The sequence below is a fragment of the Osmerus eperlanus genome, chromosome 14 (assembly GCF_963692335.1).
Source record: "Osmerus eperlanus chromosome 14, fOsmEpe2.1, whole genome shotgun sequence".
Taxonomy (NCBI): Eukaryota; Metazoa; Chordata; class Actinopteri; order Osmeriformes; family Osmeridae; genus Osmerus; species Osmerus eperlanus.
The window spans coordinates 10,896,878-10,921,926 of NC_085031.1; the positions used below are offsets into that span (position 1 = coordinate 10,896,878).

At 41.3% G+C, this 25,049-nt stretch overlaps 3 protein-coding genes, 1 long non-coding RNA gene and 58 other non-coding genes across 68 annotated transcripts; 2 read left to right on the top strand and 60 right to left on the bottom strand.

Annotated features, from left to right (window-relative positions):
- Positions 1 to 57: 57 nt before the first annotated feature.
- trnag-ccc (transfer RNA glycine (anticodon CCC)) lies at positions 58 to 128 on the bottom strand. Its single transcript has one exon. It is a non-coding gene; the product is annotated as a tRNA-Gly (tRNA).
- Positions 129 to 229: 101 nt separating this feature from the next.
- On the bottom strand, positions 230 to 300 carry trnag-ccc (transfer RNA glycine (anticodon CCC)). Its single transcript has one exon. It is a non-coding gene; the product is annotated as a tRNA-Gly (tRNA).
- A 101-nt stretch (positions 301 to 401) lies between these two features.
- Positions 402 to 472, bottom strand: trnag-ccc (transfer RNA glycine (anticodon CCC)). Its single transcript has one exon. It is a non-coding gene; the product is annotated as a tRNA-Gly (tRNA).
- A 222-nt stretch (positions 473 to 694) lies between these two features.
- On the top strand, positions 695 to 765 carry trnag-ccc (transfer RNA glycine (anticodon CCC)). Its single transcript has one exon. It is a non-coding gene; the product is annotated as a tRNA-Gly (tRNA).
- A 225-nt stretch (positions 766 to 990) lies between these two features.
- On the bottom strand, positions 991 to 1,061 carry trnag-ccc (transfer RNA glycine (anticodon CCC)). The gene has a single exon. It is a non-coding gene; the product is annotated as a tRNA-Gly (tRNA).
- Positions 1,062 to 1,334: 273 nt separating this feature from the next.
- trnag-ccc (transfer RNA glycine (anticodon CCC)) lies at positions 1,335 to 1,405 on the bottom strand. Its single transcript has one exon. It is a non-coding gene; the product is annotated as a tRNA-Gly (tRNA).
- Positions 1,406 to 1,506: 101 nt separating this feature from the next.
- Positions 1,507 to 1,577, bottom strand: trnag-ccc (transfer RNA glycine (anticodon CCC)). The gene has a single exon. It is a non-coding gene; the product is annotated as a tRNA-Gly (tRNA).
- A 222-nt stretch (positions 1,578 to 1,799) lies between these two features.
- trnag-ccc (transfer RNA glycine (anticodon CCC)) lies at positions 1,800 to 1,870 on the top strand. Its single transcript has one exon. It is a non-coding gene; the product is annotated as a tRNA-Gly (tRNA).
- Positions 1,871 to 2,095: 225 nt separating this feature from the next.
- On the bottom strand, positions 2,096 to 2,166 carry trnag-ccc (transfer RNA glycine (anticodon CCC)). The gene has a single exon. It is a non-coding gene; the product is annotated as a tRNA-Gly (tRNA).
- A 273-nt stretch (positions 2,167 to 2,439) lies between these two features.
- Positions 2,440 to 2,510, bottom strand: trnag-ccc (transfer RNA glycine (anticodon CCC)). The gene has a single exon. It is a non-coding gene; the product is annotated as a tRNA-Gly (tRNA).
- A 101-nt stretch (positions 2,511 to 2,611) lies between these two features.
- trnag-ccc (transfer RNA glycine (anticodon CCC)) lies at positions 2,612 to 2,682 on the bottom strand. Its single transcript has one exon. It is a non-coding gene; the product is annotated as a tRNA-Gly (tRNA).
- Positions 2,683 to 2,783: 101 nt separating this feature from the next.
- On the bottom strand, positions 2,784 to 2,854 carry trnag-ccc (transfer RNA glycine (anticodon CCC)). Its single transcript has one exon. It is a non-coding gene; the product is annotated as a tRNA-Gly (tRNA).
- A 101-nt stretch (positions 2,855 to 2,955) lies between these two features.
- On the bottom strand, positions 2,956 to 3,026 carry trnag-ccc (transfer RNA glycine (anticodon CCC)). Its single transcript has one exon. It is a non-coding gene; the product is annotated as a tRNA-Gly (tRNA).
- A 101-nt stretch (positions 3,027 to 3,127) lies between these two features.
- Positions 3,128 to 3,198, bottom strand: trnag-ccc (transfer RNA glycine (anticodon CCC)). The gene has a single exon. It is a non-coding gene; the product is annotated as a tRNA-Gly (tRNA).
- Positions 3,199 to 3,299: 101 nt separating this feature from the next.
- Positions 3,300 to 3,370, bottom strand: trnag-ccc (transfer RNA glycine (anticodon CCC)). Its single transcript has one exon. It is a non-coding gene; the product is annotated as a tRNA-Gly (tRNA).
- Positions 3,371 to 3,471: 101 nt separating this feature from the next.
- trnag-ccc (transfer RNA glycine (anticodon CCC)) lies at positions 3,472 to 3,542 on the bottom strand. Its single transcript has one exon. It is a non-coding gene; the product is annotated as a tRNA-Gly (tRNA).
- Positions 3,543 to 3,643: 101 nt separating this feature from the next.
- On the bottom strand, positions 3,644 to 3,714 carry trnag-ccc (transfer RNA glycine (anticodon CCC)). Its single transcript has one exon. It is a non-coding gene; the product is annotated as a tRNA-Gly (tRNA).
- Positions 3,715 to 3,815: 101 nt separating this feature from the next.
- On the bottom strand, positions 3,816 to 3,886 carry trnag-ccc (transfer RNA glycine (anticodon CCC)). The gene has a single exon. It is a non-coding gene; the product is annotated as a tRNA-Gly (tRNA).
- Positions 3,887 to 3,987: 101 nt separating this feature from the next.
- Positions 3,988 to 4,058, bottom strand: trnag-ccc (transfer RNA glycine (anticodon CCC)). Its single transcript has one exon. It is a non-coding gene; the product is annotated as a tRNA-Gly (tRNA).
- A 101-nt stretch (positions 4,059 to 4,159) lies between these two features.
- On the bottom strand, positions 4,160 to 4,230 carry trnag-ccc (transfer RNA glycine (anticodon CCC)). Its single transcript has one exon. It is a non-coding gene; the product is annotated as a tRNA-Gly (tRNA).
- A 101-nt stretch (positions 4,231 to 4,331) lies between these two features.
- trnag-ccc (transfer RNA glycine (anticodon CCC)) lies at positions 4,332 to 4,402 on the bottom strand. The gene has a single exon. It is a non-coding gene; the product is annotated as a tRNA-Gly (tRNA).
- Positions 4,403 to 4,503: 101 nt separating this feature from the next.
- On the bottom strand, positions 4,504 to 4,574 carry trnag-ccc (transfer RNA glycine (anticodon CCC)). The gene has a single exon. It is a non-coding gene; the product is annotated as a tRNA-Gly (tRNA).
- Positions 4,575 to 4,675: 101 nt separating this feature from the next.
- On the bottom strand, positions 4,676 to 4,746 carry trnag-ccc (transfer RNA glycine (anticodon CCC)). Its single transcript has one exon. It is a non-coding gene; the product is annotated as a tRNA-Gly (tRNA).
- Positions 4,747 to 4,847: 101 nt separating this feature from the next.
- trnag-ccc (transfer RNA glycine (anticodon CCC)) lies at positions 4,848 to 4,918 on the bottom strand. Its single transcript has one exon. It is a non-coding gene; the product is annotated as a tRNA-Gly (tRNA).
- A 101-nt stretch (positions 4,919 to 5,019) lies between these two features.
- trnag-ccc (transfer RNA glycine (anticodon CCC)) lies at positions 5,020 to 5,090 on the bottom strand. The gene has a single exon. It is a non-coding gene; the product is annotated as a tRNA-Gly (tRNA).
- Positions 5,091 to 5,191: 101 nt separating this feature from the next.
- Positions 5,192 to 5,262, bottom strand: trnag-ccc (transfer RNA glycine (anticodon CCC)). Its single transcript has one exon. It is a non-coding gene; the product is annotated as a tRNA-Gly (tRNA).
- A 101-nt stretch (positions 5,263 to 5,363) lies between these two features.
- trnag-ccc (transfer RNA glycine (anticodon CCC)) lies at positions 5,364 to 5,434 on the bottom strand. The gene has a single exon. It is a non-coding gene; the product is annotated as a tRNA-Gly (tRNA).
- A 101-nt stretch (positions 5,435 to 5,535) lies between these two features.
- Positions 5,536 to 5,606, bottom strand: trnag-ccc (transfer RNA glycine (anticodon CCC)). Its single transcript has one exon. It is a non-coding gene; the product is annotated as a tRNA-Gly (tRNA).
- Positions 5,607 to 5,707: 101 nt separating this feature from the next.
- trnag-ccc (transfer RNA glycine (anticodon CCC)) lies at positions 5,708 to 5,778 on the bottom strand. Its single transcript has one exon. It is a non-coding gene; the product is annotated as a tRNA-Gly (tRNA).
- Positions 5,779 to 5,879: 101 nt separating this feature from the next.
- trnag-ccc (transfer RNA glycine (anticodon CCC)) lies at positions 5,880 to 5,950 on the bottom strand. The gene has a single exon. It is a non-coding gene; the product is annotated as a tRNA-Gly (tRNA).
- A 101-nt stretch (positions 5,951 to 6,051) lies between these two features.
- trnag-ccc (transfer RNA glycine (anticodon CCC)) lies at positions 6,052 to 6,122 on the bottom strand. The gene has a single exon. It is a non-coding gene; the product is annotated as a tRNA-Gly (tRNA).
- A 101-nt stretch (positions 6,123 to 6,223) lies between these two features.
- Positions 6,224 to 6,294, bottom strand: trnag-ccc (transfer RNA glycine (anticodon CCC)). Its single transcript has one exon. It is a non-coding gene; the product is annotated as a tRNA-Gly (tRNA).
- A 101-nt stretch (positions 6,295 to 6,395) lies between these two features.
- trnag-ccc (transfer RNA glycine (anticodon CCC)) lies at positions 6,396 to 6,466 on the bottom strand. The gene has a single exon. It is a non-coding gene; the product is annotated as a tRNA-Gly (tRNA).
- Positions 6,467 to 6,567: 101 nt separating this feature from the next.
- trnag-ccc (transfer RNA glycine (anticodon CCC)) lies at positions 6,568 to 6,638 on the bottom strand. Its single transcript has one exon. It is a non-coding gene; the product is annotated as a tRNA-Gly (tRNA).
- Positions 6,639 to 6,739: 101 nt separating this feature from the next.
- trnag-ccc (transfer RNA glycine (anticodon CCC)) lies at positions 6,740 to 6,810 on the bottom strand. The gene has a single exon. It is a non-coding gene; the product is annotated as a tRNA-Gly (tRNA).
- A 101-nt stretch (positions 6,811 to 6,911) lies between these two features.
- On the bottom strand, positions 6,912 to 6,982 carry trnag-ccc (transfer RNA glycine (anticodon CCC)). The gene has a single exon. It is a non-coding gene; the product is annotated as a tRNA-Gly (tRNA).
- Positions 6,983 to 7,083: 101 nt separating this feature from the next.
- Positions 7,084 to 7,154, bottom strand: trnag-ccc (transfer RNA glycine (anticodon CCC)). Its single transcript has one exon. It is a non-coding gene; the product is annotated as a tRNA-Gly (tRNA).
- Positions 7,155 to 7,255: 101 nt separating this feature from the next.
- Positions 7,256 to 7,326, bottom strand: trnag-ccc (transfer RNA glycine (anticodon CCC)). Its single transcript has one exon. It is a non-coding gene; the product is annotated as a tRNA-Gly (tRNA).
- A 101-nt stretch (positions 7,327 to 7,427) lies between these two features.
- On the bottom strand, positions 7,428 to 7,498 carry trnag-ccc (transfer RNA glycine (anticodon CCC)). Its single transcript has one exon. It is a non-coding gene; the product is annotated as a tRNA-Gly (tRNA).
- A 101-nt stretch (positions 7,499 to 7,599) lies between these two features.
- Positions 7,600 to 7,670, bottom strand: trnag-ccc (transfer RNA glycine (anticodon CCC)). The gene has a single exon. It is a non-coding gene; the product is annotated as a tRNA-Gly (tRNA).
- Positions 7,671 to 7,771: 101 nt separating this feature from the next.
- trnag-ccc (transfer RNA glycine (anticodon CCC)) lies at positions 7,772 to 7,842 on the bottom strand. The gene has a single exon. It is a non-coding gene; the product is annotated as a tRNA-Gly (tRNA).
- Positions 7,843 to 7,943: 101 nt separating this feature from the next.
- On the bottom strand, positions 7,944 to 8,014 carry trnag-ccc (transfer RNA glycine (anticodon CCC)). The gene has a single exon. It is a non-coding gene; the product is annotated as a tRNA-Gly (tRNA).
- A 101-nt stretch (positions 8,015 to 8,115) lies between these two features.
- On the bottom strand, positions 8,116 to 8,186 carry trnag-ccc (transfer RNA glycine (anticodon CCC)). Its single transcript has one exon. It is a non-coding gene; the product is annotated as a tRNA-Gly (tRNA).
- A 101-nt stretch (positions 8,187 to 8,287) lies between these two features.
- trnag-ccc (transfer RNA glycine (anticodon CCC)) lies at positions 8,288 to 8,358 on the bottom strand. The gene has a single exon. It is a non-coding gene; the product is annotated as a tRNA-Gly (tRNA).
- A 101-nt stretch (positions 8,359 to 8,459) lies between these two features.
- On the bottom strand, positions 8,460 to 8,530 carry trnag-ccc (transfer RNA glycine (anticodon CCC)). The gene has a single exon. It is a non-coding gene; the product is annotated as a tRNA-Gly (tRNA).
- Positions 8,531 to 8,618: 88 nt separating this feature from the next.
- Positions 8,619 to 8,689, bottom strand: trnag-ccc (transfer RNA glycine (anticodon CCC)). Its single transcript has one exon. It is a non-coding gene; the product is annotated as a tRNA-Gly (tRNA).
- A 101-nt stretch (positions 8,690 to 8,790) lies between these two features.
- On the bottom strand, positions 8,791 to 8,861 carry trnag-ccc (transfer RNA glycine (anticodon CCC)). The gene has a single exon. It is a non-coding gene; the product is annotated as a tRNA-Gly (tRNA).
- Positions 8,862 to 8,962: 101 nt separating this feature from the next.
- Positions 8,963 to 9,033, bottom strand: trnag-ccc (transfer RNA glycine (anticodon CCC)). The gene has a single exon. It is a non-coding gene; the product is annotated as a tRNA-Gly (tRNA).
- A 101-nt stretch (positions 9,034 to 9,134) lies between these two features.
- trnag-ccc (transfer RNA glycine (anticodon CCC)) lies at positions 9,135 to 9,205 on the bottom strand. Its single transcript has one exon. It is a non-coding gene; the product is annotated as a tRNA-Gly (tRNA).
- Positions 9,206 to 9,306: 101 nt separating this feature from the next.
- Positions 9,307 to 9,377, bottom strand: trnag-ccc (transfer RNA glycine (anticodon CCC)). Its single transcript has one exon. It is a non-coding gene; the product is annotated as a tRNA-Gly (tRNA).
- Positions 9,378 to 9,478: 101 nt separating this feature from the next.
- Positions 9,479 to 9,549, bottom strand: trnag-ccc (transfer RNA glycine (anticodon CCC)). Its single transcript has one exon. It is a non-coding gene; the product is annotated as a tRNA-Gly (tRNA).
- Positions 9,550 to 9,650: 101 nt separating this feature from the next.
- trnag-ccc (transfer RNA glycine (anticodon CCC)) lies at positions 9,651 to 9,721 on the bottom strand. Its single transcript has one exon. It is a non-coding gene; the product is annotated as a tRNA-Gly (tRNA).
- A 101-nt stretch (positions 9,722 to 9,822) lies between these two features.
- trnag-ccc (transfer RNA glycine (anticodon CCC)) lies at positions 9,823 to 9,893 on the bottom strand. The gene has a single exon. It is a non-coding gene; the product is annotated as a tRNA-Gly (tRNA).
- A 273-nt stretch (positions 9,894 to 10,166) lies between these two features.
- On the bottom strand, positions 10,167 to 10,237 carry trnag-ccc (transfer RNA glycine (anticodon CCC)). Its single transcript has one exon. It is a non-coding gene; the product is annotated as a tRNA-Gly (tRNA).
- A 101-nt stretch (positions 10,238 to 10,338) lies between these two features.
- trnag-ccc (transfer RNA glycine (anticodon CCC)) lies at positions 10,339 to 10,409 on the bottom strand. The gene has a single exon. It is a non-coding gene; the product is annotated as a tRNA-Gly (tRNA).
- A 101-nt stretch (positions 10,410 to 10,510) lies between these two features.
- Positions 10,511 to 10,581, bottom strand: trnag-ccc (transfer RNA glycine (anticodon CCC)). The gene has a single exon. It is a non-coding gene; the product is annotated as a tRNA-Gly (tRNA).
- Positions 10,582 to 10,682: 101 nt separating this feature from the next.
- trnag-ccc (transfer RNA glycine (anticodon CCC)) lies at positions 10,683 to 10,753 on the bottom strand. The gene has a single exon. It is a non-coding gene; the product is annotated as a tRNA-Gly (tRNA).
- A 359-nt stretch (positions 10,754 to 11,112) lies between these two features.
- trnag-ccc (transfer RNA glycine (anticodon CCC)) lies at positions 11,113 to 11,183 on the bottom strand. Its single transcript has one exon. It is a non-coding gene; the product is annotated as a tRNA-Gly (tRNA).
- Positions 11,184 to 11,585: 402 nt separating this feature from the next.
- LOC134034272 (TBC1 domain family member 2A-like) lies at positions 11,586 to 17,448 on the bottom strand. Of its 5 annotated transcripts, none has more exons than XM_062478690.1 (13): positions 17,375 to 17,448; positions 16,748 to 17,119; positions 15,936 to 16,111; positions 15,572 to 15,693; positions 15,139 to 15,362; positions 14,680 to 15,009; positions 14,281 to 14,391; positions 13,945 to 14,114; positions 13,342 to 13,839; positions 12,953 to 13,073; positions 12,559 to 12,744; positions 12,229 to 12,350; positions 11,586 to 11,923 (listed from the first exon to the last, which is right to left on the bottom strand). In XM_062478690.1, the coding sequence occupies exons 2-13, from the start codon at positions 17,045 to 17,047 to the stop codon at positions 11,722 to 11,724; spliced, it is 2,562 nt and encodes an 853-aa protein (XP_062334674.1). In that variant the 5' UTR covers positions 17,048 to 17,119; positions 17,375 to 17,448; the 3' UTR covers positions 11,586 to 11,721. The 5 variants fall into 5 exon arrangements, with proteins under 5 accessions (XP_062334674.1, XP_062334671.1, XP_062334672.1 ...); XM_062478687.1 differs by having other exon boundaries at positions 14,680 to 15,030; XM_062478688.1 differs by having other exon boundaries at positions 14,680 to 15,030; positions 16,748 to 17,048; positions 17,375 to 17,433.
- Positions 17,449 to 17,717: 269 nt separating this feature from the next.
- Positions 17,718 to 19,653, bottom strand: LOC134033738 (uncharacterized). The gene is made up of 6 exons (XR_009932156.1): positions 19,430 to 19,653; positions 19,002 to 19,225; positions 18,736 to 18,816; positions 18,565 to 18,615; positions 18,288 to 18,356; positions 17,718 to 18,165 (listed from the first exon to the last, which is right to left on the bottom strand). It is a non-coding gene; the product is annotated as an uncharacterized LOC134033738 (long non-coding RNA).
- Positions 19,654 to 20,553: 900 nt separating this feature from the next.
- Positions 20,554 to 22,289, bottom strand: LOC134033415 (actin-3-like). The gene has a single exon (XM_062477555.1). It carries the CDS (start codon positions 22,287 to 22,289, stop codon positions 21,018 to 21,020), a length of 1,272 nt encoding a protein of 423 aa, XP_062333539.1. The 3' UTR covers positions 20,554 to 21,017.
- On the bottom strand, positions 22,280 to 25,044 carry aptx (aprataxin). 3 transcript variants are annotated; one of them, XM_062477560.1, is made up of 9 exons: positions 24,926 to 25,044; positions 24,540 to 24,676; positions 24,408 to 24,454; positions 24,247 to 24,300; positions 23,977 to 24,147; positions 23,709 to 23,768; positions 23,361 to 23,587; positions 23,008 to 23,111; positions 22,280 to 22,922 (listed from the first exon to the last, which is right to left on the bottom strand). In XM_062477560.1, exons 1-9 carry the CDS (start codon positions 24,988 to 24,990, stop codon positions 22,768 to 22,770), a joined length of 1,020 nt encoding a protein of 339 aa, XP_062333544.1. In that variant the 5' UTR covers positions 24,991 to 25,044; the 3' UTR covers positions 22,280 to 22,767. The 3 variants fall into 3 exon arrangements, with proteins under 3 accessions (XP_062333544.1, XP_062333542.1, XP_062333543.1); XM_062477558.1 differs by having other exon boundaries at positions 23,977 to 24,300; XM_062477559.1 differs by having other exon boundaries at positions 23,977 to 24,300; positions 24,801 to 25,021.
- Positions 25,045 to 25,049: the final 5 nt, after the last annotated feature.

Here is a 25,049-nt window from a genome sequence, read left to right on the forward strand (position 1 = left end):
GAGAAATTTCACACAACGAGAAATTTGTGACAAATTCGGGATCCAAATATATAAAGATGCACCAGCCGGGAATCAAACACGGATCACAAGAATGGGAATCTTGTATGATACCACTACACTACTGGTGCTCTGTATGTGAGAGTTAATAAGCAACTCAGGACTCTTCATTGGAGAGAAACTTCACACAAGGTGAAATTCGTGACAAATTCAGGATCCAAATATATAAAGATGCACCAGCCGGGAATCGAACCCGGATAACAAGAATGGGAATCTTGTATGATACCACTACACTACTGGTGCTCTGTATGTGAATATCATTCAGCAGCTGAGGACTCTTCATTGGAGAGAAACTTCACACAACGAGAAATTTGTGACAAATTCGGGATCCAAATATATAAAGATGCATCAGCCGGGAATCGAACCCGGATCACAAGAATGGGAATCTTGTATGATACCACTACACTACTGGTACTCTGTGTGTGAGAGTTAATAAGCAACTCAGGACTCTTCTTTAGAGAGAAACTTCACACAAGGTGAAATTCGTGACAAATTCGGGATCCAAATATATCCGGGTTCGATTCCCGGCTGGTGCATCTTTATATATTTGGATCCTGAATTTGTCACGAATTTCACCTTGTGTGAAGTTTCTCTCCAATGAAGAGTCCTGGTTTTCTTATTAACTCTCACATACAGAGCACCAGTAGTGTAGTGGTATCTTACAAGATTCCCATTCTTGTGATCTGGGTTCGATTCCCGGCTGGTGCATATTTATATATTTCGATCCTGAATTTGTCACAAGTTTGACGTTGTGTGGAGTTTCTCTCCAATGAAAAGTCCTGAGGGCTCACAAGAATGGGAATCTTGTATGATACCACTACACTACTGGTACTCTGTGTGTGAGAGTCAATAAGCAACTCAGGACTCTTCTTTAGAGAGAAACTTCACACAAGGTGAAATTCGTGACAAATTCGGGATCCAAATATATAAAGATGCACCAGCCGGGAATCGAACCCGGATCACAAGAATGGGAATCTTGTATGATACCACTACACTACTGGTGCTCTGTAAGTGGATATCATTCAGCAGCTGAGGAGTCTTCATTGGAGAGAAATTTCACACGACGAGAAATTTGTGACAAATTCGGGATCCAAATATATAAAGATGCACCAGCCGGGAATCAAACACGGATCACAAGGATGGGAATCTTGTATGATACCACTACACTACTGGTGCTCTGTATGTGAGAGTTAATAAGCAACTCAGGACTCTTCATTGGAGAGAAACTTCACACAAGGTGAAATTCGTGACAAATTCAGGATCCAAATATATAAAGATGCACCAGCCGGGAATCGAACCCGGATAACAAGAATGGGAATCTTGTATGATACCACTACACTACTGGTGCTCTGTATGTGAATATCATTCAGCAGCTGAGGACTCTTCATTGGAGAGAAACTTCACACAACGAGAAATTTGTGACAAATTCGGGATCCAAATATATAAAGATGCATCAGCCGGGAATCGAACCCGGATCACAAGAATGGGAATCTTGTATGATACCACTACACTACTGGTACTCTGTGTGTGAGAGTTAATAAGCAACTCAGGACTCTTCTTTAGAGAGAAACTTCACACAAGGTGAAATTCGTGACAAATTCGGGATCCAAATATATCCGGGTTCGATTCCCGGCTGGTGCATCTTTATATATTTGGATCCTGAATTTGTCACGAATTTCACCTTGTGTGAAGTTTCTCTCCAATGAAGAGTCCTGGTTTTCTTATTAACTCTCACATACAGAGCACCAGTAGTGTAGTGGTATCATACAAGATTCCCATTCTTGTGATCTGGGTTCGATTCCCGGCTGGTGCATATTTATATATTTCGATCCTGAATTTGTCACAAGTTTGACGTTGTGTGGAGTTTCTCTCCAATGAAAAGTCCTGAGGGCTCACAAGAATGGGAATCTTGTATGATACCACTACACTACTGGTACTCTGTGTGTGAGAGTTAATAAGCAACTCAGGACTCTTCTTTAGAGAGAAACTTCACACAAGGTGAAATTCGTGACAAATTCGGGATCCAAATATATAAAGATGCACCAGCCGGGAATCGAACCCGGATCACAAGAATGGGAATCTTGTATGATACCACTACACTACTGGTGCTCTGTAAGTGGATATCATTCAGCAGCTGAGGAGTCTTCATTGGAGAGAAATTTCACACAACGAGAAATTTGTGACAAATTCGGGATCCAAATATATAAAGATGCACCAGTCGGGAATCAAACCCAGATAACAAGAATGGGAATCTTGTATGATACCACTACACTACTTCTGCTCTGTATGTGGAAATCATTCAGCAGCTCAGGACTTTTCATTGGAGAGAAACTTCACACAAGGTGAAAATCGGGGCAAATTCAGGATCCAAATATATAAAGATGCACCAGCCGGGAATCGAACCCGGATCACAAGAATGGGAATCTTGTATGATACCACTACACTACTGGTGCTCTGTATGTGGATATCATTCAGCAGCTGAGGACTCTTCATTGGAGAGAAACTTCACACAACGAGAAATTTGTGACAAATTCGGGATCCAAATATATAAAGATGCACCAGCCGGGAATCGAACCCAGATCACAAGAATGGGAATCTTGTATGATACCACTACACTACTGGTGCTTTGTATGTGGAAATCATTCAGCAGCTCAGGACTTTTCATTGGAGAGAAACTTCACACAACGTCAAACTTGTGACAAATTCAGGATCGAAATATATAAATATGCACCAGCCGGGAATCGAACCCAGATCACAAGAATGGGAATCTTGGATGATACCACTACACTACTGGTGCTCTGTGTGTGAAAGTTAATAAGCAACTCAGGACTCTTCTTTGGAGAGAAACTTCACAAAAGGTGAAATTCGTGACAAATTCAGGATCCAAATATATAAAGATGCACCAGCCGGGAATCGAACCCGGATCACAAGAATGGGAATCTTGTATGATACCACTACACTACTGGTGCTCTGTAAATGGATATCATTCAGCAGCTGAGGAGTCTTTATGGGAGAGAAATTTCACACAACGAGAAATTTGTGACAAATTCGGGATCCAAATATATAAAGATGCACCAGCCGGGAATCAAACCCAGATCACAAGAATGGGAATCTTGTATGATACCACTACACTACTGGTGCTCTGTATGTGAGAGTTAATAAGCAACTCAGGACTCTTCATTGGAGAGAAACTTCACACAAGGTGAAATTCGTGACAAATTCAGGATCCAAATATATAAAGATGCACCAGCCGGGAATCGAACCCGGATAACAAGAATGGGAATCTTGTATGATACCACTACACTACTGGTGCTCTGTATGTGAATATCATTCAGCAGCTGAGGACTCTTCATTGGAGAGAAACTTCACACAACGAGAAATTTGTGACAAATTCGGGATCCAAATATATAAAGATGCACCAGCCGGGAATCGAACCCAGATCACAAGAATGGGAATCTTGTATGATACCACTACACTACTGGTGCTTTGTATGTGGAAATCAATCAGCAGCTCAGGACTTTTCATTGGAGAGAAACTCCACACAACGTCAAACTTGTGACAAATTCAGGATCGAAATATATAAAGATGCACCAGCCGGGAATCGAACCCGGATCACAAGAATGGGAATCTTGTATGATACCACTACACTACTGGTGCTCTGTATGTGGATATCATTCAGCAGCTGAGGACTCTTCATTGGAGAGAAACTTCACACAACGAGAAATTTGTGACAAATTCGGGATCCAAATATATAAAGATGCACCAGCCGGGGATCGAACCCAGATCACAAGAATGGGAATCTTGTACGATACCACTACACTACTGGTGCTTTGTATGTGGAAATCATTCAGCAGCTCAGGACTTTTCATTGGAGAGAAACTTCACACAACGTCAAACTTGTGACAAATTCAGGATCGAAATATATAAATATGCACCAGCCGGGAATCGAACCCAGATCACAAGAATGGGAATCTTGGATGATACCACTACACTACTGGTGCTCTGTGTGTGAAAGTTAATAAGCAACTCAGGACTCTTCTTTGGAGAGAAACTTCACAAAAGGTGAAATTCGTGACAAATTCAGGATCCAAATATATAAAGATGCACCAGCCGGGAATCGAACCCGGATCACAAGAATGGGAATCTTGTATGATACCACTACACTACTGGTGCTCTGTATATGGATATCATTCAGCAGCTGAGGAGTCTTTATGGGAGAGAAATTTCACACAACGAGAAATTTGTGACAAATTCGGGATCCAAATATATAAAGATGCACCAGCCGGGAATCAAACCCGGATCACAAGAATGGGAATCTTGTATGATACCACTACACTACTGGTGCTCTGTATGTGAGAGTTAATAAGCAACTCAGGACTCTTCATTGGAGAGAAACTTCACACAAGGTGAAATTCGTGACAAATTCAGGATCCAAATATATAAAGATGCACCAGCCGGGAATCGAACCCGGATAACAAGAATGGGAATCTTGTATGATACCACTACACTACTGGTGCTCTGTATGTGAATATCATTCAGCAGCTGAGGACTCTTCATTGGAGAGAAACTTCACACAACGAGAAATTTGTGACAAATTCGGGATCCAAATATATGAAGATGCACCAGCCGGGAATCGAACCCAGATCACAAGAATGGGAATCTTGTATGATACCACTACACTACTGGTGCTTTGTATGTGGAAATCAATCAGCAGCTCAGGACTTTTCATTGGAGAGAAACTCCACACAACGTCAAACTTGTGACAAATTCAGGATCGAAATATATAAATATGCACCAGCCGGGAATCGAACCCAGATCACAAGAATGGGAATCTTGTATGATACCACTACACTACTGGTGCTCTGTATGTGGATATCATTCAGCAGCTGAGGACTCTTCATTGGAGAGAAACTTCACACAACGAGAAATTTGTGACAAATTCGGGATCCAAATATATAAAGATGCACCAGCCGGGAATCGAACCCAGATCACAAGAATGGGAATCTTGTATGATACCACTACACTACTGGTGCTTTGTATGTGGAAATCATTCAGCAGCTCAGGACTTTTCATTGGAGAGAAACTTCACACAACGTCAAACTTGTGACAAATTCAGGATCGAAATATATAAATATGCACCAGCCGGGAATCGAACCCAGATCACAAGAATGGGAATCTTGGATGATACCACTACACTACTGGTGCTCTGTGTGTGAAAGTTAATAAGCAACTCAGGACTCTTCTTTGGAGAGAAACTTCACAAAAGGTGAAATTCGTGACAAATTCAGGATCCAAATATATAAAGATGCACCAGCCGGGAATCGAACCCGGATCACAAGAATGGGAATCTTGTATGATACCACTACACTACTGGTGCTCTGTATATGGATATCATTCAGCAGCTGAGGAGTCTTTATGGGAGAGAAATTTCACACAACGAGAAATTTGTGACAAATTCGGGATCCAAATATATAAAGATGCACCAGCCGGGAATCAAACCCAGATCACAAGAATGGGAATCTTGTATGATACCACTACACTACTGGTGCTCTGTATGTGAGAGTTAATAAGCAACTCAGGACTCTTCATTGGAGAGAAACTTCACACAAGGTGAAATTCGTGACAAATTCAGGATCCAAATATATAAAGATGCACCAGCCGGGAATCGAACCCGGATAACAAGAATGGGAATCTTGTATGATACCACTACACTACTGGTGCTCTGTATGTGAATATCATTCAGCAGCTGAGGACTCTTCATTGGAGAGAAACTTCACACAACGAGAAATTTGTGACAAATTCGGGATCCAAATATATAAAGATGCACCAGCCGGGAATCGAACCCAGATCACAAGAATGGGAATCTTGTATGATACCACTACACTACTGGTGCTTTGTATGTGGAAATCAATCAGCAGCTCAGGACTTTTCATTGGAGAGAAACTCCACACAACGTCAAACTTGTGACAAATTCAGGATCGAAATATATAAAGATGCACCAGCCGGGAATCGAACCCGGATCACAAGAATGGGAATCTTGTATGATACCACTACACTACTGGTGCTCTGTATGTGGATATCATTCAGCAGCTGAGGACTCTTCATTGGAGAGAAACTTCACACAACGAGAAATTTGTGACAAATTCGGGATCCAAATATATAAAGATGCACCAGCCGGGAATCGAACCCAGATCACAAGAATGGGAATCTTGTATGATACCACTACACTACTGGTGCATTGTATGTGGAAATCATTCAGCAGCTCAGGACTTTTCATTGGAGAGAAACTTCACACAACGTCAAACTTGTGACAAATTCAGGATCGAAATATATAAATATGCACCAGCCGGGAATCGAACCCAGATCACAAGAATGGGAATCTTGGATGATACCACTACACTACTGGTGCTCTGTGTGTGAAAGTTAATAAGCAACTCAGGACTCTTCTTTGGAGAGAAACTTCACAAAAGGTGAAATTCGTGACAAATTCAGGATCCAAATATATAAAGATGCACCAGCCGGGAATCGAACCCGGATCACAAGAATGGGAATCTTGTATGATACCACTACACTACTGGTGCTCTGTATATGGATATCATTCAGCAGCTGAGGAGTCTTTATGGGAGAGAAATTTCACACAACGAGAAATTTGTGACAAATTCGGGATCCAAATATATAAAGATGCACCAGCCGGGAATCAAACCCGGATCACAAGAATGGGAATCTTGTATGATACCACTACACTACTGGTGCTCTGTATGTGAGAGTTAATAAGCAACTCAGGACTCTTCATTGGAGAGAAACTTCACACAAGGTGAAATTCGTGACAAATTCAGGATCCAAATATATAAAGATGCACCAGCCGGGAATCGAACCCGGATAACAAGAATGGGAATCTTGTATGATACCACTACACTACTGGTGCTCTGTATGTGAATATCATTCAGCAGCTGAGGACTCTTCATTGGAGAGAAACTTCACACAACGAGAAATTTGTGACAAATTCGGGATCCAAATATATGAAGATGCACCAGCCGGGAATCGAACCCAGATCACAAGAATGGGAATCTTGTATGATACCACTACACTACTGGTGCTTTGTATGTGGAAATCAATCAGCAGCTCAGGACTTTTCATTGGAGAGAAACTCCACACAACGTCAAACTTGTGACAAATTCAGGATCGAAATATATAAATATGCACCAGCCGGGAATCGAACCCAGATCACAAGAATGGGAATCTTGTATGATACCACTACACTACTGGTGCTCTGTATGTGGATATCATTCAGCAGCTGAGGACTCTTCATTGGAGAGAAACTTCACACAACGAGAAATTTGTGACAAATTCGGGATCCAAATATATAAAGATGCACCAGCCGGGAATCGAACCCAGATCACAAGAATGGGAATCTTGTATGATACCACTACACTACTGGTGCATTGTATGTGGAAATCATTCAGCAGCTCAGGACTTTTCATTGGAGAGAAACTTCACACAACGTCAAACTTGTGACAAATTCAGGATCGAAATATATAAATATGCACCAGCCGGGAATCGAACCCAGATCACAAGAATGGGAATCTTGGATGATACCACTACACTACTGGTGCTCTGTGTGTGAAAGTTAATAAGCAACTCAGGACTCTTCTTTGGAGAGAAACTTCACAAAAGGTGAAATTCGTGACAAATTCAGGATCCAAATATATAAAGATGCACCAGCCGGGAATCGAACCCGGATCACAAGAATGGGAATCTTGTATGATACCACTACACTACTGGTGCTCTGTATATGGATATCATTCAGCAGCTGAGGAGTCTTTATGGGAGAGAAATTTCACACAACGAGAAATTTGTGACAAATTCGGGATCCAAATATATAAAGATGCACCAGCCGGGAATCAAACCCAGATCACAAGAATGGGAATCTTGTATGATACCACTACACTACTGGTGCTCTGTATGTGAGAGTTAATAAGCAACTCAGGACTCTTCATTGGAGAGAAACTTCACACAAGGTGAAATTCGTGACAAATTCAGGATCCAAATATATAAAGATGCACCAGCCGGGAATCGAACCCGGATAACAAGAATGGGAATCTTGTATGATACCACTACACTACTGGTGCTCTGTATGTGAATATCATTCAGCAGCTGAGGACTCTTCATTGGAGAGAAACTTCACACAACGAGAAATTTGTGACAAATTCGGGATCCAAATATATGAAGATGCACCAGCCGGGAATCGAACCCAGATCACAAGAATGGGAATCTTGTATGATACCACTACACTACTGGTGCTTTGTATGTGGAAATCAATCAGCAGCTCAGGACTTTTCATTGGAGAGAAACTCCACACAACGTCAAACTTGTGACAAATTCAGGATCGAAATATATAAATATGCACCAGCCGGGAATCGAACCCAGATCACAAGAATGGGAATCTTGTATGATACCACTACACTACTGGTGCTCTGTATGTGAGAGTTAATAAGCAAATCAGGACTCTTCATTGGAGAGAAACTTCACACAAGGTGAAATTCGTGACAAATATATAAAGATGCACCAGCCGGGAATCGAACCCGGATCACAAGAATGGGAATCTTGTATGATACCACTACACTACTGGTGCTCTGTATGTGGATATCATTCAGCAGCTGAGGAGTCTTCATTGGAGAGAAATTTCACACAACAAGAAATTTGTGACAAATTCGGGATCCAAATATATAAAGATGCACCAGCCGAGAATCAAACCCAGATCACAAGAATGGGAATCTTGTATGATACCACTACACTACTGGTGCTCTGTATGTGGATATCATTCAGCAGCTGAGGACTCTTTATTGGAGAGAAACTTCACACAACGAGAAATTTGTGACAAATTCGGGATCCAAATATATAAAGATGCACCAGCCGGGAATCGAACCCAGATCACAAGAATGGGAATCTTGTATGATACCACTACACTACTGGTGCTTTGTATGTTGAAATCATTCAGCAGCTCAGGACTTTTCATTGGAGAGAAACTTCACACAACGTCAAACTTGTGACAAATTCAGGATCGAAATATATAAATATGCACCAGCCGGGAATCGAACCCAGATCACAAGAATGGGAATCTTGTATGATACCACTACACTACTGGTGCTCTGTATGTGAGAGTTAATAAGCAACTCAGGACTCTTCATTGGAGAGAAACTTCACACAACGAGAAATTTGTGACAAATTCGGGATCCAAATATATAAAGATGCACCAGCCGGGAATCGAACCCAGATCACAAGAATGGGAATCTTGTATGATACCACTACACTACTGGTGCTTTGTATGTGGAAATCAATCAGCAGCTCAGGACTTTTCATTGGAGAGAAACTTCACACAACGTCAAACTTGTGACAAATTCAGGATCGAAATATATAAATATGCACCAGCCGGGAATCGAACCCAGATCACAAGAATGGGAATCTTGTATGATACCACTACACTACTGGTGCTCTGTATGTGAGAGTTAATAAGCAAATCAGGACTCTTCATTGGAGAGAAACTTCACACAAGGTGAAATTCGTGACAAATTCAGGATCCAAATATATAAAGATGCACCAGCCAGGAATCGAACCCGGATCACAAGAATGGGAATCTTGTATGATACCACTACACTACTGGTGCTCTGTATGTGGATATCATTCAGCATCTGAGGAGTCTTCATTGGAGAGAAATTTCACACAACAAGAAATTTGTGACAAATTCGGGATCCAAATATATAAAGATGCACCAGCCGGGAATCGAACCCAGATCACAAGAATGGGAATCTTGTATGATACCACTACACTACTGGTGCTCTGTATGTGGATATCATTCAGCAGCTGAGGACTCTTCATTGGAGAGAAACTTCACACAACGAGAAATTTGTGACAAATTCGGGATCCAAATATATAAAGATGCACCAGTCGGGAATCGAACCCAGATAACAAGAATGGGAATCTTGTATGATACCTCTACACTACTTCTGCTCTGTATGTGGAAATCATTCAGCAGCTCAGGACTTTTCATTGGAGAGAAACTTCACACAAGGTGAAAATCGGGGCAAATTCAGGATCCAAATATATAAAGATGCACCAGCCGGGAATCGAACCCGGATCACAAGAATGGGAATCTTGTATGATACCACTACACTACTGGTGCTCTGTATGTGGATATCATTCAGCAGCTGAGGACTCTTCATTGGAGAGAAACTTCACACAACGAGAAATTTGTGACAAATTCGGGATCCAAATATATAAAGATGCACCAGCCGGGAATCGAACCCAGATCACAAGAATGGGAATCTTGTATGATACCACTACACTACTGGTGCTTTGTATGTGGAAATCATTCAGCAGCTCAGGACTTTTCATTGGAGAGAAACTTCACACAACGTCAAACTTGTGACAAATTCAGGATCGAAATATATAAATATGCACCAGCCGGGAATCGAACCCAGATCACAAGAATGGGAATCTTGGATGATACCACTACACTACTGGTGCTCTGTGTGTGAAAGTTAATAAGCAACTCAGGACTCTTCTTTGGAGAGAAACTTCACACAAGGTGAAATTTGTGACAAATTCAGGATCCAAATATATAAAGATGCACCAGCCGGGAATCGAACCCAGATCACAAGAATGGGAATCTTGTATGATACCACTACACTACTGGTGCTCTGTATGTGGATATCATTCAGCAGCTGAGGAGTCTTCATTGGAGAGAAATTTCACACAACGAGAAATTTGTGACAAATTCGGGATCCAAATATATAAAGATGCACCAGCCGGGAATCGACCCCAGATCACAAGAATGGGAATCTTGTATGATACCACTACACTACTGCTGCACTGTATGGGGAAATCATTAAGCAGCTCAGGACTCTTCATTGGAGAGAAACTTCACACAAGGTGAAATTCCTCACAAATTCAGGATCCAAATATATAAAGATGCAACAGCTGGGAATCAAACCCAGATCACAGAAACTTCACACAACGTGAACCTTGTGACAAATTCAGGATCCAAATATATAAAGATGCACCAGCCAGGAATTGAACCCAGATCACAAGAATGGGAATCTTGTATGATACCACTACACTACTGGTGCTCTGTATGTGAGAGTTATTAAGCAACTCTTTTACATTTAGTCAAAAAAATGACTAAATGTAAACGTAAACTCAGGACTCTTCATTGGAGAGAAACTTCACACAAGGTGAAATTCGTGACAAATTCAGGATCCAAATCTATAAAAATGCACCCTGATACCACTACACAACTGGAGCTCTTTTTTACTAAATATAATCGATGTTTCATTGAATTTATTGCTGTAACCATTGTTATTCAAGTTTAAAGTAATTCACATGCAGATGTAAAAAAATAAATACGGTAAATTTTTTCACACACCAATTGATTATATTACGTTTCTACTAATTGATGGTTATCATTAGCTCACCTCAACAACATATTTTTGCACAGCATTTCCAACATTACTCTTTTACGATTCCTAATTACTTTTCAATCAATTTATTCAAACAAAAAAATGTCATCAAATGTACATGGGATGTAGCATTTCTTATCTAATATATTATCCTCATAACATATTTTAATTAAGATTCTTTGGATGTTACGTCTCCATTCACTTTTTTTTAAGCATCCCCCTCATCCTCGCTGACCACCAGGCCCAGTTCCTTGTCTTTGTACTGCACTCGCTCAGTCTGCAGCTCCTTCTGGCTCCGGTCTTGCTCACTCAGCTCAGTCTGCACCCGCTGGAGATGTTGAGCCCGGCGCTGACGCAGAACTTTTATGGGGAATGGGTTCATATCGCTGAACGCAATCATCATCAACTTCCTGTTTAATTGGAATTAAGGGAGAATTCAGAATTCCACAAATTCTGAATGTTTTGCTAATTTAAAAAATCATTCATTTTTTTAAATTAGTATTCAAATTAAAAACTATATTCAGATTGACAATGACAGCAACAACAATTAATTTTTGTTGTTGTTGCAAGCATCAAAATCTAGAGGGCCTGGACATATAAATGAGGGGGGCTCAGCCCCCCCCAGGCCCCTCGTGGCTATGCTATGGGGTGAAACAAAATGGCTGTTTACAGATAACTAATACTGATGTTTATAATGAACTTCAGGATACCTGACCTGCCATCTATGATGGTCTTGGGGAAGAAGCGAAGGTACTGGTAAATGTCATCACAGTCACAAATTTTCAGAATATCATCCTCTTTGTACTTGAAAAGAGCCAGTGCATAGCGAAATATTACCTGCACAGAAGAGAAAAATATACTGTTGGGAATGTTAATTTATTAATGCAGGCAGTCAACTACTGCTTTCAATTAAATACCCAATCATGTGCTGGTTTTTAATTCAATTTCTTATCCAGAAACAAGTTTGACACCTCTGTCATATTTTATATTTTAACCTTCATTAATAATGCTGTAATATTTTTTATCTCCAACACCCCATTCGGACCTTGGTGCCTTCATACAGGAAGGAGTCCCACACTCTGAGCAGGACGTCCCCAGCTAGCCTTTCCACAAATGCAGCAAGGAACCAGTCTGAGGTGACCAAGGAGATGTCCACTCCATGACCCTGGAAATGGGCCATCAGTTTTGGCATCTTCTCTGCTAAGAAATCCTTCAGAACATGCAGATCCACCTGGCAGGAGACACATGAAGCATTTGTTGTCACTAAGGACAGGTTTCTGAGGAATTCACACATGGCTGAGTGTGCCTTTAAGGTTGATTGGAATGTGACAACAAGCATATATAGGCTCGACTACATCTTTGAGAAGATGGGTATAAATGAGGTGTGATCTTGCCATGTCAATAAAACCGTCCCATCAAAGAGGAGATATTTGACACACCTGGCATGCCGTTTGGGTCTTGCTGTAGAAGTCCTGAGGCATGATGGTCTCGACCACGGCCACCAGACACCAAAAAGCATCCTCCTCATTTTGCAGGACTAGAAGGGCTACTGCCGCCAGTCTGGCAAAGGGGGCACAGGGGCCATTTGACATTACCACAAAATGCACAGTCTCTCTTATCTCATCATAAATGCCAATCCAAGAAAATGTATACAAATGTGTTTAGCATACTTTCCTCTTCAACTAATGTGTTTCTGAGATTGGTATTTGCACAATGAATAATCATCTCATCCCACAAACACTTTACATTTAAAAATACACTTTGCTCCTTCAATCATTGGAACTAATAATGGTTGGTAAAACCTATGATGAGGAAATAGAAAAGTGACCTGTTGAGGCCTTGGCAGTAGCCAACTGTGGGGTTGTGCCAGGAAAATGCCATCAGGATCCTGTGGAGCTGCTGGAGGGCAGGCTTGGCAGGGGACGAGAAGTGGCGGTTCCCCCTCAGAGTGACCTCAAGGTCCAGTCGGATCTGACGTGATGCTGGGTGCATGGCAGCCCGGCTCCTCAGACACAGCTGGTGATAGCGTTGTGGGTGGCGTTCCCTCAGGGACCGTGTACGAGTCCAAACCACCCACCGCCAAACCCGGCGCCGGTATCCGCGAGGGACGCCCTTCCGAAGCAAACCCTTCAATTTAGGAGAGGCAACCAGGCCTCCGGAACGACGCCCGTCAAAGTGCTGAGCCCAGCGCCCCATAAGAGGCTCTTCACACCCCTCCTCTTCCTCTGCTTGCTGGGGTTGTGACGGGGAGTTGTGGGTGCGGACACCCAGGGCCTGCAGCTTGGCCAGCAGCTTTAGATCTTCCACCTGGATTTCAGGGGTGATTCTGAAACCATACTCATCATACTCTCTTCACACAAACACACATATCAGCTTAATATAAACAAAGCATGAAATATGGGGAATTGGCACAACAGTCCAGCACACACACCTGGACGGGCTTAGTTCCAGAACGTCCCGTCCGTTTTCCCGTAGTGCATCAGTGACCAGGGTAGTGATAGCCTCGCGATGTCTCTCCAGACTTCGGCCCTCCTGCAGCTTGAGGAGCACCACCAGGAACCTGCTCTCCATTCTGAACACCTTGGTCTCTAGATGAGCACACTGCCACACAAACAGGACAACATTTGAGTTTTCCGGGTACACAAACATTTAGATTCACCTTTATATGTGCTGAGGAATTTAATCAAACTGATACAAGAGAATAGTAAGGAATATAACAAAATATAGCCTACATTATAATATTAATAGTTCCCAATGAGTCCCCCACCTTTATCGTCAGGCTTTTCTCCTGTTCTGCACTCTGCCTCCATACTTTGGTAAGCTGGTAGACTTCTGAGTTCAGATAAGTGTTCTGTATCTTGTAGGCCTCTATGTCATCCTGGAGGGAAAACAAGCCATGATGCAGTGTCCACATTCACAGAACATTGTTTCATATCTAAAGTACCGGTACAACCTAATTGTATTATGATGGTAAAAAATATATATAAATCAAAACTCCCTTCCGGTTATTAGTTTGGAAGACTATACTTCCACTCATTTAATTATTACTGGGGAATGTTTGGCCACACGTGTGTTAGGTGGTTCAAACTAAAACTCCTTTCTGACTGATGGTTTTGAACACTGCGCTTCCCTAGTTTTAACTCTTGCTGAGGCACATCCATCATACCTTCAGTTTCCTATTCTCCTGTCTCAGTTGCTCGTTGGTCTCAGTGACAGACCAGCCGTGGAGAGGGCCTCTTCCGTTGGGGTCAGCCAGACAGGCCGCCACCTCTTGGGACAAACGAACAACCGTCTCTCTCTCAGCCCAGTTCCTCTCCACCAGCAAGCGCAGGTGCTCCTGAGTCTCTGCGCTGTAGTGAGGCATTGGCACACCCTGTCGGTCGTAGGGATGAACAGCGTGATACTCGTCTGGAGCCCATTGCTGTGTTGTCTCTGCATCACCTGCTGCCTCCGTGGTGTCAAGCTGTTTCTCATGTTTGGCCACCTTTAAAGCCTTCTGTAAAAGGGTGACTAGTTCCTAAGTAAAGGACATTAGGATTGAGTTTAGGTGGTGGACGTGTTCTTTATATTGCCAACGTCCAATCGAATTGAAGGAACATCTCAGTTTTATTATTCCAGTCCTTACCTTCTGGGCTTTGACCTCGCCTGCCAGACTAAGCACTTCCTGCTGGAGGCGTGAAGTATCTGCAGCAACTTCTTGTTGGGGTATTGTAGTCTTTTCAAAAGCTGACTGAGTGGCGCCTTTGTTGATTGGAGAACTTGACTGTGTTGTTGGTACCTCCACTCCCTGCACAGCGTGGACTGCTTGGATAGGCAGTGGTTCAGAAGGGCTGCCATACATTTTTGGTACTGTATGACAAATATGACCAGTAAACATTGGACAAGCACTGGTAAATGTTCTAGAATATTGTTTTTTGACACCGCAATGTTAAACGTTCTAGAATAATGGTCACTAAAACCACAATGGTGAATGTTCTAGAAATGTGGTATGATACAAGAAGTAGTTAGGGGTATGCCATTTGTTTAAGGTTAACCAACCAGACAGATAGTATACCTACAGGATTTGTGAAGTGGAGAAGCTTGGAGGTCTTTGAGTGATAGAACAGGGTCACAAAGTTCTTCCCAGTTGAGGACCTGGCTGAGCTCCTGGGAGGATCTGCTTCGACGGAAGTTCCCTTGACTGAAAATAGACAGAGTGTACAGCGAAATCAGCAACGCAAAGAAGGAGGACACTATAACTGGCCATATTATTCTTTAGCTTTAAGCAAAAGGTCTTACTCTGACTGTGTGTACTTGTGCCAGCATGTGTGTGTGTGTGTGTGTGTGTGTGTGTGTGTGTGTGTGTGTGTGTGTGTGTGTGTGTGTGTGTGTGTGTGTGTGTGTGTGGCACGTGTGTGTGCATGAGTGTGTGTGTGTACTGACTGACTCCCTATGGGAGGATGTCTGAGAGGGACGTCACTCAGAGTGGCGTAGCGTCGCAAGGCATGGTGACCGCTAGTCTTTCCTGTCCCCTGCTTGACAGACCCAGTATTCCCAAAGTGCCACCTCTTCAGCTGAAGCTGCTTCAGCCAGTATATCATAGCTTCACTATTCACTGCCTGAAACACACAACACCAGCATTTAGCTTTTACTGAGCATTTGTTTTCTGACAACAATCAAAAGTTGAATGTGAGGAGCTGTAAAATCCTGTTCCAATTCCTGTAACACTCAGGGGCAGCTGCAAGCCAATTTGTTTTAACCTCATAGCATTCCAGGGCCTGCCGGCAGGCCGTAGGATTGTTAAACTTGGGTCAGTTAATTATGGATTTCTGGTCAGGTCAGTTGGAGTGTGTGAGTTCACCCCTCCTTTCCATGTCTCTACAAGCTTTGACAGCTGTGACCTACTGACACCCTAGACGACTTCAGAGGCAATTCCCCTCACCGCCTGAGCTCTACCAGCCTAGAACTTCACTCTCTGCTTCCCAAAACTGTGTATTACATGGCTTGACCAACATAGCCTACAGTAACAGCACAGAATATCCCATCTAGGAAATTGGCAGAGTATGAGGTTTGGTCACTGTTTGAACAGATTGAATACAAAGTGGCAGTGGTGTCACAAATTTAGACTCAAAAAGTGACCTCTGTAAACAACTGCCGTTCCACGTAAAGCCAAAACACTTGAGATTTCCCTCTGCAATAAACGGTCCATTTCCATTTTTCAGCCAGAACACTGAGATGAACCGTCCTCACAGTACCTTGAGTGTGAAGGTACGCTCAGGAGTCTGGATGAAGAAGGTCCCATCTTCAGCGTGTGGCAGGTCGCCCAGGATGGCGTTGGAGAGGTCGATGCAGCCCAAAGGGTTGGCATCCTGGGCAGTCCTGTAGTAGACCAGAATGCATTGCTCCTCCTCGTACGTGAACCACAGAGATCGCCACACCTTGAGGGGGCCGCTTAGTTTGTGCAGGTAGCCGCATAGAGTGGCAGTGGGTGGCTCTGAGCTCTGCTTGCTGGGGTCCATTTGCGAGGTGTCCCCGTCTTTCTTGGGTAAGGCCATCCTGTTCAATTATCCCAGGATGGTGGTTTTGCCCAGTGAGGACTCAGTAGTTTGTTATGTAAACCTGGGTAGCTGACATAACTCAATGTTTTAAACGTTTTTCAGCTGACTGATATGAGACAGTTATCATGTATTTCAAACAAATAAAAACTCAACACACGCTCTGTATTTAATGACAGTCTGGCTTCTCAACACTATATATAATATGGCTTCTCAACACTGTAGAGTGGAGCACAAAGTGTAGGTTACAATAGTGAACCTCAAACATTAACATAACAGGTTTTGACACAACATTAATGTTAATTTCTATTATCAAATAAGACTTACTTGATAGTTTGTTTTGCTTCATTCAGGCTTCTCAAAGGTCTTAGTTGTCTCCATGTCTTAAAAACTCTTCCCTATGTGAGCTCTGAAGCTACAGGATATGTGAGGTTATTTTTAAATAGTTGAGCCCAGAGTTTTGGATTACCAAACTGCCAGTACACATGTATAAACCTAATTTACTTTACACACAAACACTATATGAACCCATGTGCAAGGGTAATGTACAGTACATAGGACAATGTTATTTCTTCAGGTGTTTATTTAATTTTCAGATAACAACACCTAAAAAACAGTTAATGGTAAATGGCTAATTGTTAAGGGGGAAATAAGCAAAAGTGTTCATAAGTCGTTGTAAATTGTATTTATTAGCATATTAATTATGTGTTTATTTTGATTATTCCGTTTATCAATCCAGAGGACACCCACACATGTTGTCACTTTACAAAACCCACATACATACTACAGCCACTATGAGGCTGTGTTAGCTAGTTTTCTAATTTCTTCTTATACATAAAACATTTCCACTTGGGGTAAGTGCATGAGCACCTTCAGAGCCTTCTGAAAGACATTCCTCATAATTAGCTTTAATTTGTGATGTTTTACTGGCATGTTAGAACACACATTACTGCAATAAAAAGAAAAATATGTAAGCAAGTTTTATTGGGCTGTAATTAAGATTTTAGGTCAAGCGTCTGTGAAGCATTAAATAAAAAGGACTATACAGATCAACTTTGATTTGATTAAATCTTCCTTCTTCCTCATCCATGCTTAGTGGTGGTGATCCATTACAGTTTCTATCATTACATGAACAATAAGAAAGACATTATTTGTTGGTGATGTTTTCATTTTATATGTAGTGTATATATCCTTAAAAATTCACACAAGCAACCATCTCAAACCACAAATCCAACTGTACCTGCTTAATGGATTCATAGTCCTGTGGAGGTTCTCCAACATTCTGTGGAGGTGGGGATACAAGAGGGATCTATGGAGATACAAACAGATGCATATTGAGCCAATGCAATTTAGTGTGTGATTCATACATGTATGTATACGTATGGTGATTGCAAGGGTTGATATACTAGTTCCAGCTTTGCTTTCATTGCATTAGAAGTCATTGGTATCAAATTTGACCACAAGGTGTCGCAATAATACAAATATTGTGCACATATTGAACCCTCTTGTTCTCTCACCCTGTCCTCAGTACATCCTTCAGAGTTGTCCTTGATTGGTGATGGGTGCTGCTTTTCACAACAGAACGATGTCAGGTTAATTGACGTCCATAGATTTACATCAAATTTGTAGATCTGTATTAATATTAGCTTTGTCATAACTGAATGTAAAAACCACACGATTATACATACTGTCTGGTGAGAAGGAAAACCCTCCTTATGATCTTCAGGTGTTGATCCTTGAAGTTTTGCAGAACTTGAATTGGTCAAATTCTAACAAATTCTTGGACAAAACACCCAGAGGCAATCACAATCATTTTCTGGCTCTTCAAACTAAAAATGCAGGTTATTTACTATAACAATATATAAATATTTCCATTATTGTTGAATTATTATTCAGTTCAATATCGACATTTGTTGGTTTGATCTCTTTTGAATAATTACATGATAACAATGACCTTCGACTTGAATTCAATCAGATCAAGAGAAAAGTCAATGCAATTGTGTTTTGTTTTATCATGACATTGGTCTGAATTCATTGCTTGCTTGACTTTGGTTTCAAATGAAGCAGGGAGGGGATCTTCTTTCTGCAAAAGCCTGTATGGTTTTCCTTGTGTAAACCCATTAATATTTTGCCTACAAACATTTCCAGGTTTTGATTTCATCACACCTCCACTGCTATCTGAAAATGAGAGTAAAGATGTGATGTTTTCTACAACCATCAGACTGTAAAATTACAGAAACATATATTAGCGTAAAGATATTTGGAAACCTTTTTATTTAGCAATACATTATTTGTAAAGTAGACACATTTTCATTGAGCTCTATTAACTGCAAATGACAGTAAACATATTAATTGCCATGATAAAATATGATTGTGGGTTACCTGACAAGTGTATGACCTCTCCATCAGCACAACAAACTCCAGCATGATAGGTAGGCGCCCTTAGTATTCTGTCATTACGTAAAATGATTACATCTCCAGGCTCTGCGTCCTTGGACGGTTCAGAAAAGTCTTTTTAAATTCTGAACCCTTTAATTTGATCATTGACAAACATCAATATGTCCATCCTTCCTGGTTTGCTGCCGATGTTTTTGACGTGACGTAGCCCTATAATTGCTGTAAACATTAATGGTTATGAATATGATTATACAGTAGATTTTAGTGCTTGCACAGGGCCCCAATCCTTTTTATAGTTGGGCATTGAATTCAAGGGATCTTATCAATAGTCTAACAGAGTTGATATTATAATTTACATTTAAAGGTAGGATAGGCAAGTTATGTGAACCTAGCAATTTTAGCTTGATATTCATAACCTTATTTTTCTCTCTGACAGACACAACAAGCTCATTTGGATCGATGGCATGCTCTGGTACTGGAATGTACTGCAAAACAAGTGTGAAATCCTTTAGCATCCTATAGCAAAATCATTTAGTAATGATAAATTCATGATCTTGAAAAAGAATGCCTCACTCCCTTCTGATTTTGACGCAAGGGTTAGAAGAGCGATGAATTCAGGAAAACCGTACAACATTTTGACTTATAATTGTATCCATTTTGCACTGGAACTCATTAGTTAAACAGTATTTTGGCAAACTCTCATTAACACATATCTTCCACGTTTGAAACCATTTTTAGTAAATGATGATGCCAGGTGATTGTTTTTTGTAAGTTTTTGTCTAGAGTTGTTCACATAAGATAATCAAAAAGGGATTCCAACTTTAAAATAAGGATTTAATGTATCTATAATGTACAATGTTAGTGTGATCAACATGATCCACCACCACATTCCAGAAATGATTTTGATAAGAATTTCTTCTAAAACACATGAATTATTATCTGTATAAAATTGGCTTTCTATGGGTCTTATTATTAAAAAGGGCATTGTATTATATTTTAAAAGACAGTTATATATCTGTATGTTCTACGATACCCTGACATTGGCATCACACTTAGTGTTTCTTTTGTTCAGTTACAACAAAACTCTTTCACTTCATGCTAGCTATAGCCAGGTAAATGTACCATACAGTAAGATGTGTAGTGTAGCCTACGTTATTGGTTAACAGATACAAAATATATACTGTATACATTCATAGGCATTAAGGCGTGATTGCAAGATAAATAATTATTTTATTTTAAACCAGTAATTGTATGCCTTGAATTACTTTATGCAACTAAACTCTATGAATAAATGTAGTGGTCTGCTTTATTACCTTCCAACTCCATCCGTCTGAAATTCACTCTTTGCACCCCACTGTGGCCACCCTAAGTATTACCCCTGTTTCAGAAAAGGTTAGAGTATTTTGAGTGTTTTGTTTTGTAGGTGTAACAGTTTCACAAGTCCTGAAGTCATTAGGTTCCTGCTAGACAAATAGAAATAATGCATTTCAGTTGCAAATTCAAATAGAATGCATCACTACACAAAATGACTACATTTGTAAAAATATATGTTGTAAGTGTATTTTAATGCAATTTAGAAACACTTCTGGTAGATGACAAAAGCACCCCTCTCTTCGTAGTCTTGCCTCTGCACCCAAAGAGACTGAAATGAGTCAAGTGAAGCCAGGATGGAGCCTCCAAGCCACACTGCATTCTGTCTCTCTGGAACAGCCACCACGGTGGCAGAGCTCATAGGCACCAAGTGATCCATTTCCCACTGCAGTCTTTCAGGAAACCCTCTGAACATTGTAGACCCTCCACACACCAGAATGTTCTGGAGTATGTCACTCTTTAACTGGATGTCACACCTGTTGACACTGTTCATGATCAATGTTGGTAAGCCTGGCTCTACTGACCCCAGTAGGCTGGGCTGGAACAAGGCCTCGGGGCACAGGTACTTCTCCTCATCCAGAGTGAGGGTGGTCCCGTCAGGTAGGCTGTACTCAACTTGACCTGGGCTCCTGTCTGTGTTGGTGTCCACGGGAACGTAGCAGGACTTCCTCTTGATGTCATCCAAGAGCTTGTCATTAAACCCACAGCTGCCCGATACGGTTTGTCTTGTGTTCTGGAACAGGCTGGTCAGATACGTGTTCAGGCTCTGCCCGCCGTAATCCACTCGGCCGGTCTCACCGGGAAGCTGGTAACCGTTATAAACCGGGACGACGTGTGAGGAACCGTGGCCACAGTCCACTACCAAACCAGTGGTCTTTCCATACGAGTACACAGAAAGCACCGACTGCTGAGCAATGTGCATCGCAGGAGTGCTTAATGTCTCAAACATGAATTCGGCAAATCTTTCCCGGTTGCTGGTTGGACTCAGTGGCGGGTCAGACAGTAAGATAGCATGTTCTTCAATGGGAACATGGAGTTCAGTGTCAAATATATGTCTGAGAAGCTTCTCCAGTGCATCCCAGTCTGTCACGACACCCTTATGGAGTGGGTTAACCTTTGGTTCTTCCGCAGTTCCTTTGCCAACAAATCCCATTTTATAGACACGGCGTCTGGGTTCCCTTTCAAACAAGCTCGGCACTTCACAACAGGGTCTGGGATCGCCTGCAAATCCAGCTTTGAGTGACCAGGTTCCCAAATCCAAAATGACTGATTTGGTGCACTTCACTGGCAGGTTTTGAAAAGCATCGGTGTTTTTCTTTGATGCTGACGGTTCAACAGATGAGAGTTGGGTAGTTGATTTTTCCAAGGTTTTTTTTATTTTACCCCTCAACTTCACTAATTTAGCAAACTTTGCAGGGCCTGCAGTAGGGGTAACAGGGTCTAGGAAAATATCTTCTACATCACTGTCAGTCATTGTCTTTTTATTTCTGCATTTCACACAGAAGAACTCGCCTGAACTGTAGAGATTTATTTCCAATAAATTGTTTTTCAACTGAAAAACAAAAAAGATTGGTTGTCATAACTGAATCTATTATGACTGCATATATCTCAACATTCCACAACTATATCATGTCCAGTACTCAGACCCCTGTCCGTTTCACATGGTTTGGTCATGGTTTGTTGCTTTGAGGAAATAAGACTTAAGGTAGCTTACTCAGTCTTGTGCTGATCCTTAGCTAAATTGCACCTTTTTTTTTTATGTGACAAAAAAATTATAGAAAATGACAGACCAGAATTCAAAAACATGTAAATCTTAATTGTCAACATAGTTTGCAGAAACTTTTTACATAATGTAGGTTATATATTACCAATACTGATATTGAAATTATGTTATGGCTCATTTCTGACATGAGTGACTCATAATATTGAATGGCCTATAAAAGGTAATCTCTTTATTTGGGTAGATGAGATTTGAGGTGCTCCTTCAGCTGTGGTATAGTGGAGAGCTCCTTCTGACAGACGTGACATCGGATAGGTAGTTTCAGTAAATCATTAATTCCTTCTTTGATTGTCACCTTCCCAGCCTTTTCTAGCATCACAATAACCTCTGTGAATAAAGCAAACACAGTTTTCAATGCAACAATTAGTAGTAAGAGTAGGAATGTTAAATTCATGTTTTTTTGCATTCTCACCTTGAGACTCAATAAAATAGTCAGTTGTGAAAGAATTCCAGTGTTTCTTGTTTTTTAAAGAAGGGGAGTCAAAATCCTGGCTGATCACATGGAGGTGGACATGGCTGTAAAATAATAGAAGTGTTTTACTAACCATACAATTCACCAAACACTAATTCTCTACTAATTCTAGACTCAAGCATAAATCCTAATAATGACTTCAACTTGAAATAAGGTCTGTGAACTCCAAAAGGTTATTAAACAAAACATTATGCAGTAATGATGGTGACTATTTGTAAGTAGAGAAAAAGATGTGGCATTAAAGATTTTTTTTGCAATTCACTCATTCAATTTAGTTTGAAAGTTTCTCTTACCTCATACTGGGAATGGCATGGTAGCCCAAACGGAAGCGTAGCAGACTGGCATCCGGACACTGACCCACAATCCCGTCAGCAACCTTTTGCATGTGCTTTAGTAGATCACAGTGGTCCCTGTTCAAGGCCTTGAGGTTGGGGATGGACTCCCAGGGAAGCACCAGCCAGTGGTAGCGAGCTTTAGGGTACTTGTCCTTTATGACAACTATTCTTTCATCTTTGTAAACCTGCCATTAGAAAATGTCATTTAGAGATGTCCAAATCCCTCTGAAGTGTCAGTATGTGTTTCGTTGTAGCTTATGCTTATTTCTCTGGCTAATTGTGAAACTCCTTAGCTACATTACACACCTGCATTGTAGGATCTTGCATTGAGGCTTTTAGTCCTTGGCTCCAATGGCCTGAAGACTCCTGCAATTATTATTAGAAGACCTTCATCACTGACCTTAGGGATTTACCTACTAAAATATGAGTATGTGGCTTAACATACAGTATTCTAAACATGTTTGAAAATGTAACTGTTCAGAGTAGACTATTTATCTATCTAGGTCTAAAGAATAAGCAGCTTAGAAAAGTATGAAAACTTTTAAACACACACACAACGAACAAAAACAATTACCACTTTTTCAGTAGCGTGGGGTGCATTCTTGGTGGGAGGCATCTTGACTGGGTCGTCGTTCGGACAGGGCTTCTTCTCTGATTCTCTTGATACTTTACACTTTGGGGCGTCCCTGTGCAGTTCACCCTTCTCTGAGCTAGGCTCTTGGGGCCTCTTGGTTCCACCGCTATCCTTGGATGCGAGCACAGTTCTAGGATCCTCTTTAAACTGGACAACGTAAGCGTATGTCTGATTGACCATGTGGAGCTGTTGTCCTGGCTTTAGTTTCACCTGGTTGCCTCGACCGATCACCACCGAGTCCACACTGCTGGGATTTACCCCCAACTATCAGTATGAAAAGACAGACAGGTTAGGGATGTTTATGATTCAGTTTTGAGGAAACTAGGCTACTGATAACTGTATTTTGGCTACACTGTCTCAAGGATTCTGACCTGTTTTACACTGACGTATCCTTTGTTGCAATCTGCTTTTAGTTCAACTGAAAGAAAGAGTGTGAGAACGTGAATATGAACATCTGACTCCATTTCAGAGTACCTGAACTGAAATGTAGTGGGGTGGCATACCTTGCTCTCTCGAACACTTTTTGTCCTTTATTGTAGTCTCTGGACCCCGACCCAAGACCACGGTCTGAAGGTGAGGTAGTTCAAGGGGTTTGTGAACTCCTTCTTTGCTTATGAGCCAACTAGTAGGCATTTTCCCACTGCAACAAATACAGATCCCATAGCAACATATAACATAATAATTATTAAATAATGACTTCAAATTGAGCACTTATAGTAAACAACTTGGAATACTACATATAGCTATTTAGCAAACTAGCTAACCTGAAAACGTACAAGATGCCTGCTATGTAGCCAATGCTGTGAGCCAAGCGGTTTATGTCTGCCACTTCAACTTGGACTTATAATATCAATTTCTTTCAATGTTGTTTGATATCAGCCAAGCATACCTAAAACGTACGAAGAGAAACCCCACTCTGGATTTCACAAAAATGTCCACTACTCTTTGATACATTTACTAGTACGGCAACTGGATAGGGCCATACATAGCGAGCAAACACACTATTATGAAGC